Source organism: Dermacentor silvarum, chromosome 10, assembly GCF_013339745.2.
Source record: "Dermacentor silvarum isolate Dsil-2018 chromosome 10, BIME_Dsil_1.4, whole genome shotgun sequence".
In the NCBI taxonomy this organism is placed as follows: domain Eukaryota; kingdom Metazoa; phylum Arthropoda; class Arachnida; order Ixodida; family Ixodidae; genus Dermacentor; species Dermacentor silvarum.
In genome coordinates, this window is record NC_051163.1 from 64735546 (window position 1) to 64751725 (window position 16180).

At 48.8% G+C, this 16180-nt stretch overlaps 1 protein-coding gene across 1 annotated transcript in view; it reads right to left on the minus strand.

The window, feature by feature from the left end:
* Window positions 1–481: 481 nt before the first annotated feature.
* LOC119465881 (uncharacterized) overlaps window positions 482–16180 on the minus strand; it is an 18647-nt gene continuing 2948 nt past the window's right edge. Inside the window, exons 2-5 of the mRNA XM_037726358.2 lie at window positions 15023–15158; window positions 12158–12325; window positions 1991–2113; window positions 482–813 (exon numbers count right to left, since the gene is read on the minus strand). Of these exons, the coding sequence (XP_037582286.2) occupies window positions 619–813; window positions 1991–2113; window positions 12158–12325; window positions 15023–15151 (615 nt within the window). The 5' untranslated portion in view covers window positions 15152–15158 and the 3' untranslated portion in view covers window positions 482–618. The remainder of the gene's footprint in view (window positions 814–1990; window positions 2114–12157; window positions 12326–15022; window positions 15159–16180) is intronic.

Genomic DNA, 16180 nt, shown 5'->3' on the forward strand with positions numbered 1-16180 from the left:
CTTCCCCTGGGCTAGAATTCCACGGCAAAACGACCAGCGGCAGCACGCCGCTGCTAGTCGTTTTGCGGTTTACTTTTCCTTTTGTCGCTCCTCTGCTCCTCGGGAATCCTAACTATGCGTTGCCGCCTACCCATAGCGGGGCTGCAACAACAATGAAATCAGTTGCTAGGCTGCTTTTTTTTATGTATGAAAGGCGAGTGACGTCACTACCCACGTCGCAAGCTGCCGTCGCAGCGGCAGCTCGCGCAACAGTAATCTTTACCTGGAGACGTATGCGGGGAGCGCTGTGGGCTTCGCATTGTTAGCAGCAGCGCCTGATCATCAATTATGTGGTTTGGATGCTTGTTTTGTGCTTGTTCTTTATTGATACGGTTGTTGCGCTGTACGTTGTATGCGTGGTACCAAAGAATGCTCGCACTTTACACTTCAAACGCTGAAGGCTTTTTTTTTTTCGGGAGCTCGACGCCTCGAAAAATTCCGACCAACTAGAGGCTAACAGCTTAGCTGTGAAAAAGATAAACGTCAAATGGCTGAGACAGCGCTGTCTTAGACTTGCTTCATTTACTCTTTTCTTGAACTGGAAAGACCTCGGGTCTTCTGCGGCCAGTGAGACCTTAATCAGGTCAGCTTGACGCACATCTCCCACGCACTGGGTGTGGTGAAATTGTTGTAGAAGAAGTCCACCAGTTTCCTGAGGAACTTGAGCCGCTGGTAGGAACCTTTGCCGCACTCGTTGTTGGGGTCGTCCAGCTCGGTGTTGAAAGCAAGCAAACCATACCTCAGGTCAGTCAGGTTCTTCTTCCCCCTACAAAACTGATATAAGAGCAAGAAAGCAAAAAAAAGAAGTAACACTGCTGTGCTGGAAGAACAGTTATCCACGCAGTTTTAAGCAAGCCCTCGTGAAAGAAAAATAGATATTCTATAGGCATTTGTCAAAACAATATTTTTATAGGGAAGAACTCTACAGTCTCTCTCTAAACTATTGATAGGCTTGTGGCTTTACATTTTTTTATTTTCATTTTATCCATGAGCAACTATAGACGACAAAGATACCAAAAGAAACATGATTGCACCGTTTATCTGCATGCAGTTATTGTACCATTCTTTGACTAAAAGGAACAGATGGGTAGAGTATTGGTAGAAAAAAAAGTAGGAAAAAGATTGACAAGACTAGATACGCGACAGGCGTAGGTAGCGGCGCAACATAGATGTATAACCAAATACCACATGCTAGAATGAAATGCATGTATTGCTTACCCTATCTACTCAAGCAGGCTGGTAGTAGTGGTTTAATGTGAGAAATGACGCTTATTTCTGCAGCCCAATAGGCAAGCAGGCTATAGTAGGAGACAACTTAAGAATTACAAGGAAGCCCACCACGAAAAAGCAGTGGACCTGCTCTTCACTTCTGAACGAGTGAAGATGCTAGTCTAATTAGAAAATAAAAGCTACTTGTTTCAAGCTGAAATATTACCTTTGCCTGAGCATTCACATCAGCAAGGCTACCATAAAATATGCCCAGACGTTCAGGTTTCATCTTGAAACCTGTGACACAAAGGTCAATCGTTACGGAGAAAACGGTTGTTGCAAAAACATGAAACTGCTTGACAAATATTCATTATCACCATCATCATGACTCCCGCATTTTTGTACGGATACTCATAGACTAAAAGAAATCGGTACCTGATCGAATTTCCACTTCCGACACTTCATATAAAAGAGATACTTCATCGACTTTTCTTCGTAAACTCGTAAAAGTTGGGTAGCCAACAGCTCACTATCAGCTTCTCAAATCGGCACTAACGGATCTATTAGAAGCATCTCGATAATTCTAATATTTAGTTCTGGCAGACCGATTTTTCCAACGAGTTTTCTCCTCCTACGCATAACGTTGCACACAAAAAATATGAAATATCTATCTTTGTCGCCTCGAATTATTGACCGGCTATCTTTGATAGACAAAGCTGGCAATGAACGCGCCCTGGTGTACCTTCATTCCAAGGGACCTCGAGTCGTCAAAAGTGATGAACCTTTCCTTAGTCTGGCTGACGTAGTAGCCACCGACGGGGTCTTTGTCCTGGAAACCGAAATGGTACTCCTTGTCCTTGCAGTACTGTGTGAAAGAAAAAGAGGCAGATAGGTGGGCTCATCCTGACCTTACCGTCCTAATTACCTTAGCTGTGTTGACCATCCTAATCACCCGTAAATCGCGAGTGGGGAGGAGGAGGGTCGGTCTATGCCGCGCACTCATTCGAGAGACACGTCGCCTGTCGCAAAACTCACAGATAAATTTACCTGCTCATCTAATTCTGTTAAGCTGCAGTTAAACAGAATTATATAAAGGTGCTGCACGCAGCACCTTTAGCTAATAGCTTTGTTTTTCTTGCTTTTCTTTTTTTCATGACGCGAGCACAACACAAGGCAAGAAAGATTCTGGACTCTTAGCAAGAGGTCAGCGGACAATCATTTCGGTAATCGACAAAATAAACAATTATAGTGAGGTTTCACTTATGGACGTCACTGACATGCAGGGCGAGCGCCGCGGCGTCGAAGCACAAACGGAAAAGGCGCGAAAGCGGCGATTATCTTCTCCACCTCCAGTCTCCTTCCTCCTCCGTCGCTCCTTTACCTCGCGGCGACAAACGTAATTTCTCCGATTTCACCGACGGGCCATCTACGCTTGCGCCTAAAAATAAACAACACCGTTTTCGAGCTCTTCCGGCGACTTCAGGCTCTTTTTCATCGTGTTCCTTCCCTTTGTGAATCGCGTTCACCGCTCGTACTTCTTTGAGCACAGCTCCTAGGCGACCGTTTCTGCGGCGAGTGTCGACGTTGGTGTAGCCGAGCGAACGAGCACAGCGAAGGATGAAAGAGCGAACGCGAAGCGGGCGATGAAAGACGCGAGGAGGAAAGCAGAGGAGGAGGGTATGACGAAAGTGTGAGAAGAAAAGCGTAGTGCGGCTACGATGGCCACGAGATGGCGCCAGAGTAGCGCGCGTCGTCTGGGAGGCCTGACTGCGGCGGCTGCTGGGAATCGCGCCCACGCGTCACCCACTTGCTGCCTCTCGGGATCTCCAGATGAGCGAGGAAGACGCACCACACTTCGCTCCGTTTGCAACGTGCCGCACGAGACAGATTGTCCGATCAAGCCAATATATCGCGAAATGAAAACACGTATAGAGCTGCGCTCAAGTTTCACATTAGGGAGTATCGTAATCGTCGGTGAATTTTTTTTAGCATACATGTATTCGCAGTACGGCCTAGTCGAAGACGAAAAATGAAACACTCATAAAGGTGCCAGATATGTGAATGGGATTATCTATACGCTATTTAAGTAACGTTTACTGCAGGAATTCAAGCGGGAATGTGACCTGCTGATCCGTGCTAACTGGCTTTCCTCTGCAAGAAAGTGGCGCCGGGGTGCATTCTGATTACACTGCCAAAAGTTATAACACTTAAAGCTCTGGAACATGAATAAAGCGTTCGCTTTCCCATTGTTACACTGGTTGAACAATCATACGGAATTATGAAGGAAACACGTGAACCGGGTGGTGGCCAGGAGGTGCTACGGCAGTTTAAGCGTGCAACTATAAAATATGCCGCCGCCGTCCTATGCCCAGACCTCAGAAATAGCACGTCCCGAACGATAACCGAACCGCGTCTGTATCAACGTGTGGCTCAGCCTGATGCATGCCGCTGCGGGCTCTTCCTTCGGACCATTGCGCTGCGACGTGCTTCTACATTCCAGGACGCCGGTGCCCACGCGTATGAGGAACTAGACGGAGGTGTCTCAATATAAGCGGTGAATTTGTCGACGCTAAATCGTCAAATTAGCCACAGTTGTTACCGCTAATCATAAAGTTTCTTACAAAAAATTACTAGAGGTAATTGGGGCACTATAGTGTCTACGGAAGCTGCAAGCGTCCGCTAGCGTGGGAATGCTAGCGTAGCTAGCGTGGGAATGGTTAAGTGCGTGGCATTTGCCTAAACTTCGTCCTTCTGGCTTCGAACGGCTTTGTGAATTTGAAAAGTGTTCATTTCCAACCAATTATTGCGTCATAATTCCACAATCCGCCAAAGTTCTGCATGTATACGGATATTCTCACTGCCTTCTCCGTTTAGAAATAGAGGATTGCTTCAAAATTTAGGCGGAGAAAGGCAGACAAAGCGTCGTAAATAAAGCCGCCAGAACGTTTGAAGCCGCAAGCCCGAAGATCAGAGCGAAAGCAGACGACGCTTGGTGCGCACGTGTCTTGCGCCTTGGCGCCGAGCTCGCGCTCGCGAGAGGGGCTCGAGCAATAAAGGAGAAGGGTCAGGCAGTCCCTTCCTGGTCTCCACTGTGTCTGGATGCGTCTTATGCCGCCCCGGAACCCATAGAAACCGACGACCACAACGGCACGTCACATTTGGCGCCCAACGGCTCGGGGTGAGCTATGAAGACGTTTATTCCCTTTTGATGTGGGGTCGTCGCTCGCTGCGCGTTCCTTTGGTCGAACCATTGCCTTCAGGACAGCGTCGGCTCCGTAAACCCAACATGGCGACCGCCCAGTGTTCCATCGATGTGTTCGAACAGTTGGATGACGCCGCCCGGGTGGAAGCCTACAGGACAGCCGTGTCCGAAGCAGGTGCCCTAAAAACCGAAGTGGATCAGCTCCGGCGGGAATTGGAAGGACTGAAAATAATGTTTTCGAATGGACACGACTCCGTCAAAGAAGTCGACGCACCAAAGCCACCTCTTGACACGCAGTTGCAGGCAAGTCACGACTTCTTTTGCAACTTACTCGCTCCAATTGTGGAACGCATCGAGCGCTTGGAGTCGAAAACGGGTGAGGACTCGGACGCCGAATCCTGCCAAAGTACGGAGACGAGCGCTGCGTCGATAAATCTTCAACGCGGCTCGGGAAACCAACGCGGCAAAGCTAAAGACGAAGCTACTTTATGCATCTCTAACAGCTCGGGTGAAGACGCTCGCGACCGACTTTCAAGTTTCGCAGCTAGCTCCTTACCGCATCTTGGGAAAGATGTCACCGCTTGGTTTCATCAAGTTGATTTTTGGTTCAGAACCTTCAGCGTTCATGAAGAGGTCGCGATACCCTTCATTATCTCTAGGCTCCCAGCTAAGGATTTCACATGGATGCGCCACCACGCAAAGATGGTCAATATCGCTACTTGGGCTGATGTGAAGGCAGCGTTCCGTCGCCGTTACAACATTGACTGTGATGTAACCTCTAAGCAGCGAATGTTCGGAGCTACACAACGAGCTGGAGAGTCGTGTACAGACTTTGCTTACCGCAAGTTGGACCTCATGGAACAATGCAATTATCCGGTATTGCAAAAGGAGAAGTGTCAGGTCATCATGGCTACGCTTTCAGACAAGGCCAAGAAACACTTCTTTGACAAGAATTTTGAGAAACTAAATGACATGATAGACTCTTTTCTGCGCTTTGACCAGATCAGCAATACCGAGGAAAACGTTAAAGTTCTGGTTGCGGTTGAACCTCCCACATCGCAGACCACGGAACGCCCCGTTTTGGTAAAGCGTTCGTCTCGGAAGTCTATGCGGAATCGTCAGCGCAAGGAGAGCATGGAGTCTAGTGGTTCCTCAGAAAATCAGCTACCCCAGAAAAACCTACCTCAAAGGGAACATGAAGTGAAGCCGCCTCCGAGGAATCAGACTTATTATTCACCACGTGTTTTTAACAGATCTCAAGGGAACACCTCCAGGATTCGTAAACTATGCTTGAACTGCTCTAGAAGCGGACATTTTGTCACACAGTGTCGTCTGCCACTAACTGCAGAATTTTTGAAGTGGCAGGAGGAATTTGAGTCCACCAGCCCAAAAGAGCAGGGAAACGATCAACTGGTGACGCCAATGCCCGCGAGCAGTCATCAGTGATTGAGCAGGTGTCTTGTTCTACAGAAGCGGGTATTTTTTCCGTTCCTGTCATCATCAACGGACAAACGTTTAAAGGCATCTTGGACTCAGGTGCTGTGAAAAGTCTGATTACAGCACCACTGGTTGAGAGACTCAAGCTAATTATTGAGCCTTCGTCCCTGCGTTTGGTAGGAGCAAGCGGCCATCACTTAGAAAACTTGGGTCAAGTCAAAGCTGTTGTAACAGTCGACGGCCAAACATTGCAGCATGAATTTGTCGTGGTTAAGCGGCTACCTCATGACGGAGTGCTTCTAGGCGACGACTTCCTACGGGCCTCAAGAGCAATCATCGACTGGGGTTCACAAAGCTTTGCCGTGTCTGTTCCTCAGATGTTACAAAAGATCCACCTCATTAGGGAGCAAACACTACCTGCTTTATCGCGGAAGTTAGTTCCAGTGGACTGGCATCGCATGTCTAGAGATAAAGATTGTGTGATGGTCATCACAGGGACAAAGCTCTTGTACGACCGCTATTCGGTCATTGTGGAGCCCATGGTTGCAGATGCATCCGAAAAGATAGTCAAGGTTTTACTTACGAACTGTTCACCCCAAGCCATCGTGCTTCCATCTCAGATGACAGTTGGAGTCGTAGAAGAAGCAGGGGGAATAGAGGACATTGAACTCTCTGTGGAAGACTGTCAACAGATCCTCCAAGTTTCATGCCTGCCTTCTCCTGAGGATCTTGATGAACCACCAGCCTATGCAGCTGTTGACCCGCAGCATTGCTCAATCCAAATTGGTGACGTAAACTTTAACGTTGGCACAACGTTATCCACAAGTGAGCTGCAGGTCGTGAAGGAGTTGTTGGCGCAGCATGCTGCTTGCTTCGCACAATCAAGTACGGATGTAGGCTCATGCAAAGTTGAGCAACATTGTATTCCAACTGGGGATGCAAAGCCTATCTCCCAACGACCTCGCAGATTGTCTCCTGCGCAACGTGACCTCGTCAAGAGTCTGATCAAGGACCTCATCGATGCCAACATAGTCCGGCCTTCTCGAAGTCCTTGGGCTTCACCGCTGGTCCTAGTAGCGAAGAAAGATGGGACAACACGCATGTGCGTCGATTATCGACGGCTCAACGCAGTGACTGAAGATATTGTTTACCCTTTTCCAAGGATTGAAGATGCCCTGCAGGCGCTCACCGGAAGCAAGTACTTTTCTGTCATGGACTTGGTGTCTGGTTTTTATCAGATAGCCATGCATCCAGATGACATACAGAAGACGGCTTTCGTTACACCTTGGGGTCTCTACGAATTCCTACGGATGCCGTTTGGCCTTAAAGGTGCTCCTTTCACGTGTCAACGAGCCGTCGATACAATCATTGACGGAATTAGGTATGACAATGCTCTCGTCTACATGGATGATTGCGTAGTCTTCAGTCAGACATTTGAAGACCATGTTTCGCACCTCAGGGACATCTTTTCAAGGTTCCAGAAAGCAGCTTTGAAGTTCAAACCACAGAAGTGTTATTTCTTCTGCACTGCTATTAATTACCTTGGGCATGTTGTCACAAAAGATGGTGTAAGTCCTGACCCATCGAAACTGGCAGCTGTTCAGATGTTCCGGCCTCCTCGAACTGTACAGGAACTCCAGTCATTCATGGGGCTTACGTCATACTTCCGGAAGTTTATCCCTAATTACAGCGTTACCGCTGCACCTCTACGATCCCTCCTAAAGAAGAATTCTGCTTTTTCCTGGGAAGAGGATCAGCAAGTGGCCTTTGAGACATTAAAGTGCGCTTTGTGTCAGCCACCTGTCCTCAAACTATTCTCGGAGAGAACGGAATTTAGGGTGCAAGTACACACAGACGCATCTCGTCTCGGCTTAGGAGGTCTGTTGCTGCAAGAAGATGAAGAGCGACGATATCGCCCAGTGTTATACCTGAGCAGGGCACTTAAAGGCGCAGAGGTCAATTATTCTTCGACGGAACTGGAAGCCCTCGCTGTGAAATGGGCATTAGAACAGTTGCGACCATACTTGATAGGCCGCAAATTTCAAGTTGTCAGTGACCACCACGCCCTTTGCTGGATTTTGCGCTACAAGGAAGGTAACCAACGTCTCCTCCGTTGGTCGCTGATTTTGCAGGAGTTCGACTTTGACGTCACCTACAAATCAGGAATCTTGCACAGCGCACCAGATTGTCTCTCAAGGACACCTCCCATTGTTCCAGAGAAAGGCCAAATCCTTGCTGTATCCTATCCACCACTGCGATACTGTGGCAACATGGGTGAAGAGCAGCGTCAGGACGCATTCTGCGCTAAAGTCCTGGATCTGCTTAATGGTGCATTGGGCACAAAGAAGCAACAGAAACGGGCCCAAAAGAAATTTTTGATGCACAATGAGGTACTGTACAGGAGAGATCAAGGTCCGGTCAGCAGTCGATTTCTCCTCTGCCTTCCTTCTCAGCGACAGGCTGAGGCACTTCGAGAAATGCATGAAGGAAGGTACGGTGGCCACATGGGCATCAGAAGAACATTCGAAGCGCTGAGGTCCAAGTACTACTGGCCAAAGCTCTATACGGATGTCAAACGGTATGTGAGTCACTGCGACCTTTGTCAGAGGATGAAGATGTCGACATCGCTGCCTTATGGATTACTACAACCGATAGAAGTGCACAGCCCTTTTCATACAGTTGGGATGGACATCGTAGGACCATTCAAGAACTCTCGAGGATATAAATATATCATCGTAGCCATTGACTACCTCACCAAGTTTGTTGAGGCAAAACCCTTGAGGAATATAGAAGCCACGACAGTTCAAAAGTTCATTGAGCGCAGAATTGTCTTGAAGCATGGATGCCCAGCCACGATTATTACAGACCGCGGTACTCAAATGATGGCACGATCTACTGAAGCTTACCTCAAACATCGTGGCATCACACATGCTGCCACTACCGCATATCATCCTGCAGCAAATGGCTTGTGCGAAAGGGCTAACAAGACTATCAAGCAGATGATTGCCATGACTACCGCCGGGGGAGAGAAGTGGGCTGATGTACTCCCATATGTTGTATTTTGCTACAACACCGGGTACCAGGACACGGTTCGCCAAACTCCATTCTTCTTAGTTTATGGTAGGGATCCAGTGCTTCCACTAGACGTTGTTTACAGCCGCCTAGAACTTGAAGAACTGAAAGAAGATTCCAGTTATGGCGCGGTAGTGAGCGAAAGACTGAAAAAAGCTAGAGAACTTGCGGCCGCGTACATCAGACTGGCACAAGAAAAACAGAAGGACTACTTCAACAAGCACCACAAGGACGTTGTGTTCGAAAGAGGACAACTAGTGCTTCTTAAGGCTCCACCCTCCGGTGTTAAATCGACCACATGGTACAACGGCCCTCACAAGGTAGTGAACAGACTGTCTCCCGTGAACTACGAGATCGAACTTGCCGATAACATGGGAACGGACATTGTGCATGTGGAGAAATTGAAGCCCTACCTGAGCCCAATTGCAGAGATGGAACAACCTCGTGCAACGGACTAAGCCGTACATGTGTCTGACGCCGTATGGATGCAGTGAAGTGTGTGGTGTAGTATAGTTCGAGTGATTACATTTATTTATGTGTGTAAAAATGGGACGACAAAGCTTGCCCTTGTAAATAGTTACTGTTGTATGATTGCTCTTTAAGTTTGCTTATGTTTTAGATAATTCCTGTTGTACCATTGCGAATGTTATGTGTTGTGTTTTTAGTGTTGTAAACAGTCGGGACGACTTGTTTCAAAACCCGGCCATGTCACGAGCGAAAGCAGACGACGCTTGGTGCGCACGTGTCTTGCGCCTTGGCGCCGAGCTCGCGCTCGCGAGAGGGGCTCGAGCAATAAAGGAGAAGGGTCAGGCAGTCCCTTCCTGGTCTCCACTGTGTCTGGATGCGTCTTATGCCGCCCCGGAACCCATAGAAACCGACGACCACAACGGCACGTCACATCCATGTGACAAGCCATCATCCCCATGCTAGCTGAACGACCGCAGCGCCAATTTTCCCTCTAGTAATTTCAGTAGGAATCTCTACGTCGCTAATGTTCCAGCTAACCTCCCATCCTTGTCCACCTCATTTTTTTTAAGCGAAGCTTTCTTCGCCTCTTTTCCCGACTTTCCGGGCGCTGCTGCTGCTGTGACGGTCTTGCCGCGCGTTTAGCTGGGTTTCTTGTAACACCACGAGATGACGCTCGCCTCCGCGCATCCCGGCCGGCGGCGCCGCGGCTGCGTTCAAGAGTTTGTGCGTACGCCACGTGCCGTGCTTGCTTCCCTATGCGACCAAAAATGCAGGTATTGGGCTGTGGACGTCACGTGCTGGGATGTGATAGTGTAAACATTAGAATCGTCCAGAGCCTGAAGAGAGCGCTTGGAGCTGTCATCTCAACAGCGTGCTGGCCACGTATGCCGAAGAAGCACGTAAACACGCGCCAGCAAAGTGGCTCCAAAACGTGCACTCAGCGTCGAGGACACCCGGGCCCGACAGAAGCGTCGCGCGGAACGGGAGCGTCTGCGCTACGCAGCGAAACGTGATGCAGAGCGTGAATGTATGTATGCAATGTATACATGCAATTATAATAATTAATTCAATTCAATTACCTACACCCCCTTCATTCAATTAGTGTTTAACACTTCTGCCACGATGCGATGTGCCTTGTGAGGCAATGATAATGCTTAACGCCTCTCAGAGATTAAGAGCAATGACGCACAACGACGCCTCAAATATGGACGTCTGCCTGCGTGTTCGGTGGACTACGCAAACAGCAGTAGCGAAGGTAACGTTTGATATCAACTCCCCAATCTCGTATTGGACTAAACGCTGAAGAAGTTCGCCGCCAGCATCACCGCTAATTATCGTCAATCAGAGGAAGCAGCACACAGAGCATCGTTTACATAGATTCCCACAGTGCATGGGATCCGCTTTTTTTTCTGCCGCCTTTAGTTTATTTGTTAGAGGGGTAGACAGAGAGTAAAAAATAAAATATTTGGATCCGACGCACGCGATCTCCCGACTAGCGAAGCAGTCGCGCCACGCTTCGCTCCGTTTTCAACGTACCGCGCGAGTCAGATTGTCCGGGCCAGCCTATATATCGCGAAATAAAAACAGGCATAGAGCTGCACTAAAATTTCGCGTTAGCGAGTGTCGTAATCGTCATTGAATTTTTTTCGTTCCCTCGCTCGTGGAACGGGTCCCTAAACTTTAAAGCGAAGCTGTCTATGGCTAGGGTTCTATGCATTTTTCGTACAAAAACCCAGCTCCCGAATTTGATGCAAAATCGCTTCATTCTAAGCAAACCCTTATACGTCTCATCACTTGGATATGCATTTTGATTAAATTAGTTATCAACAGGCACCACTTTCAAGATCAGTAGACTCTCTGGTAGATAATAAGCATTTCTGAAAGATTTACGGATGTGCGGCCCCCGTCGGCCTTGTCTACGGCCCCCGTCGGCACTCTCTTTTCGTCGTTCCAAGCTCGTGCGTGCCTAGTTTCCTTCCGCTCTTCCGGGGTGGCGGCACCGTCGTACGTTGTCGGCATAGAGGAAGGCAAAAAAGCTGCCATTCTGCACTTTGAATTTCACTTCTCTCGTATTAATGCGCAGGCCGCGTATAGTGCGCACTCCCGATGAGCCGCGCGATACGAATAGCCACAGCGAGAAGAGATGTGAGAATGCAATCGGCGGCGGCGGGCGGCAAGCACCGATGAAGAACGTCCCCGAGATGCCAGCCGCAAGCGGCTCGCCATGGAAGACGACGCAAGTCGTGCGCTCTCTGTCGTGTGCCACATGCCTGCAATATTTATATGGTGCAGGCCGAGGCTTTTATTCTTGTTTATTTACTCGCCTCACAATAAACAATGTCGTGTGCCACACAGCTTCGCTGGCCATCCACCTTCACAGAGTGGAATGGCTCACTATTTTTTTCTCAGGCTTCTTTATTAACCTCCGAATTTCTGGCCCGTATGTTAGTACCCGTAAGATGCAATGACTGAACATTTTCTTTGAGGATAGCGTTAAGCTGCCCGTCAGAACTTGGTATTGTCTGCCGTAGGCGCTCCAACCCATTTTTATTTATCGGTACATTTCCTTATCGCGATCCGCGTCCCCAGTTACGCAGTAGATATCATGTTTAAAACAATTTATTCTTGAACTTCTCGGGAAGTTCCATTGAACAATTTTGAGTGAACTGGAACATTGTGTCAGTAAAATTGGCCGGGCCTCTAAATTGCAACAGAGTCCAATGTACTCACGTCCATGATGGGGACGAGCAGCGGCTCTGCGCTATCCACCATCTCTGCCCGGAAGGCGTATTTCTCGTCAGGAACGTAGCACCTGGCTGCCAGAGACAGCGATACGTAGAACGCAGTGCCATTAACGTCCTCTTTGGAAAACGCTGCGATGCCGCTGTGCGCTGTTCTCTGCGCCATGAAATACCAAAAGCGTTATCAAGTTAGGGTACGGAAACGTAGCTACAGCTGTAATCGTAGTAGTCGTGCATATATCTGCGCTTCTCTTTAAAAACATACAGGAAAAAATTGCGCTTACCGCCGTTCTGTTCTCGCTTAAATTTCGCCGCAAGATGGCATGTTATAGTCCGGATAGTCCAACCAAAATACGTATGTTCCCATATATAATATATCGCACATGGATATATGAGAACAAACGGGTTTTAGAACGCAGCTCTTAGGCGCCCGCTCCTGGCTTGAGCGTCCGCGTGAACGCGCTCGAACGCGCTCGATCCATCGAGCAATCGCGCGAACGCGCTCGTGCTCTTCCACAGCTGGCTCCGATGCCGCTCATCATGCCGGCGTTCCCACACTCCCCCTCCATATGCGAACGTTCTGACGGCACTGGCCGACTGCCAGTCGGTGTGGTGATTTTGGTATCGAATTCTTCGCCTCAATATACCGCGAAATGCAAGCACGTAAACAGCTGCTCTCAAATTTCGACTATCGCAATCGTCGGACGTTTTTATATGGGATATCTCCTTGCGTTCGTGTAATCATATGGAACTCGCCCCATGCGATATGTCGGAGTGTACGAGTTTTTATGTCCCTTATGTTCGCCTAGGATTTTAGAATATAGGGCTTATGAGATAGCGAGGCTAATGGCCGCGAGGAAAAGAATGACGTAGGATCGACGACAACTCAGTTTGTCCGTGAAGAGCTTACAGGACACCTGAGATCACGAGACACATACGCGCGCAAGCAGCGCCATCGGTTACAGTCGGTTTCTACGGGAGAGCTTTTTTTTTCACTCCTTTTCAACAGTAAGTCGATTGCTAATGCGCATCTTTGATTCGGCGGGCGATTTGAACTGAGCTGCGACTGCGACTTCATCGTTAGGTTAGGTTAGGTTTAACTTTCACGCGTACAGCTAGCAAGCGGCGTCGCCACCACGAAGTTGCGCCTTCGCACGGGCGCGCGAGCGAGAGTTAGAAAAAGAAGGATGAAAAGAAGGAGCCGCGCGGCAAATCGCATGGAGGAGGGTGCAGCCGCAACTCAGTTCAAATCTCCCGCCGAATCAAAGCCGCGCATGCGCAATCGACGTTTTGCCCAAACGGAGTGAAACAAATTTGGAGGATGCTGAAGCTTCGCCTTTAAGAGTGGAACCCGATGGCATTCAAAGATCCCTGACTGTTGGTCAGGCTTCCCGGCAACTGCAGCTTTCTTTTTTCTGGGCGCGCCGCCGGCGCCACAGCTGTTGGGAGCCTACATGCAAGCGCTGTTTGAATGTAGGCTCCCTAACGCTGCTGCGGAGGCGAGCGCCATCTGGATGCTGTTGTTGCAAGGAACCGAGCCGGACACGCCGCTCTATGGATGGTAGAAACGCTGGAAAAGCGGCTTGTGTTTCAGTTCCCGCGTAACAGAATTATGTTTTCTCGTACATTAAGATTACAACCCGACGCTATCAAACCTGTAGGCTGTGGTTAATTCGTGCTTTACGATTTTTGTGACGCATTTTACTTTGAGAAATTCAATTAGTTCACCAGCGCCTCTGCGCCACGCGAAGGGCCTGCGTGGTCGGGGTGGTTTGGGATGATTTTCTTGGCCGCGGGCGCCGACGCCGGATATTCTGCCACACGGGGCCCTTAAGAAAGCTTAAGATCGCGTTAAGAAAGCTCTCGCAGTTTCTCCGCTGTTTCGCATATTGCGATACGTTTATGGACAGGTTTCAACTCTCTATTACCATTTATGGCAATACGCACCCAGCTATAATTGTAGTAAACGTCTTCCTTGCAGCAACGCTTGAGGTTTCAAAGCTCATGGGAGCGTTGGCTGCTGGTTTGAGGCGGAGATTAGGAAAAGACCATTGCAGTATCGTCGAAAAAAGAAAATCAGATATGAGACAAAGACGGGATGGTCACAGGCATTGGTAATTTTACGAGGTAAAGTAGATATTGGCAAAATGCTAGTTTACTAAATGGTGAATAATTCACACGGGCTAAGTAACACCATCTCGATTCAAAGGGGATAGCACAAGTAATCATTATAATAATTATCATCATCATAGTGTACATACCTACACTGTTGGGGAAATACGTAAACTGGCAACGCGTACACGAACAAAGTTTTCATCAGCATCTTCAGCCTATTTTTATGTTGACTGCACGCCGAATGCCTTTCCCAGCGGTCTCCAGTTACCCATGTCTTGTGCTAGCCGATTCCAAGTTGTGCCTGCCAATTCCCTAATTTCATCGCATCACCCGATTCCTGGTGATCCTCGATTGCGCTCACTTTCCCTTGGCATCCATTCTGTAACTCTAATGGACCACCGTTTATCTGCCCTACACATTACTTGGCCTGCCCAGATACATTTCTTTTCCCTCTTAATGTCGACCAGAATATCCGCCCACCCCCGTCTGCTCTCTAAGCCATGCCGCTCTCTTCATGTCTATTAAAGTTACGGCTAGCATCCTTCGTTCCATCACTCTTTGCGCGGTCCTTAAGACGAAGAAGGTCAATCTATCTAGTGACAAAAAATGGTGCTCACGACATTGCTTCCTTAAGACGAACAACGTAAATCTATCTAGTGACAGAAAGATGGCTCTGACCACATTGCTTCCTTAAGAAGGTCTAGGTAAGTCTGTCTAATGACAGGAACATAGTGCTCACCATATTGCTCCTGTACACGGCGGGCAGTTGCAGGTCAAACCAGAAGGTGGGCGGCATCATTCGGCCGGAACTCCACGGTCGGTCATTCTCCACAGTGTGCGCCAACGCCACGACGCCGTCCATCCACATGAGGGTCCTGACGTGTACGGAGCAGAACATTCGCGATAATCTTCTAGAGCAACGCATAAAATTCTGTTGAATGGTTGCCCCACCCTCATACTGGATAATAAAAGTACTGCAGAGATATTGACTATCAGTGAACTTAACTGAACGGATTCTGCTGCTAGGAAAAGCACATTGGTCCAAAAGAAAGAAGAAAAAAATGTCAACCCTTCCACTGGGGTGGAGATGGAAGACCAGCGAAGCTGTACTATGGCGGGAATTATGTATTTACAATTATGACTATAAAGATGGGATGGTGCAATTGCTTATTTGAAGTATTAAAGAATGAGAAATATATATGATCCAGTGGTTTTCATTTATTTAGTGACCACAGGGACCATGGCCTTGTGGTCGCTACGGTACACTGCCATAGGGTGCACGGTAAAGGCTGGCACGTTCTTCATAAACACGATGCGTGCATACCACACCGTGGTGAGCGACGCGCGCACATCGCGTCTGCTTTCTCGATGTTTTTTCAGTGGACCACCTCCAGGGACCAACCGAAGATTTAGACCATCTTATCCGGGAAGTGCTCCGGAATACGACGACACCAATTTCGGCCCAACTGGACCAGTTATCGGCATTTTACGACCATTTTCCCATTTCCACCACTTGGCAGCCCAGCTAACCCTAACGACGAGTAGGGCAGCGACGGCAACGCCGGCGAGTGAGGGCATGGAGACGGCGATCACGGCACCGACGACAAGCCAGATAGCATGCACTAGCGCCGGGGGGCCTTCCACATCGGCTCAACACATTCAGAGGCCATATGTCGACGACGAAGGTATGGACTTTAATGACATTCGAACATCCCGCACGTCACCCCGTCACGAAGATACACGATGGCCAGAGATAGCGATAATACACGAGACGCCGTTCCAACAGACGACGCCGCGATAGAAGCAGGATGGGAGAGGGTTCTGTCTCAACGCGAAAAGCGGAAACAAGCAAAGGAGCACAAGCAGTCGCACGAAGGAGACGCGTCGCAGGGCGCGG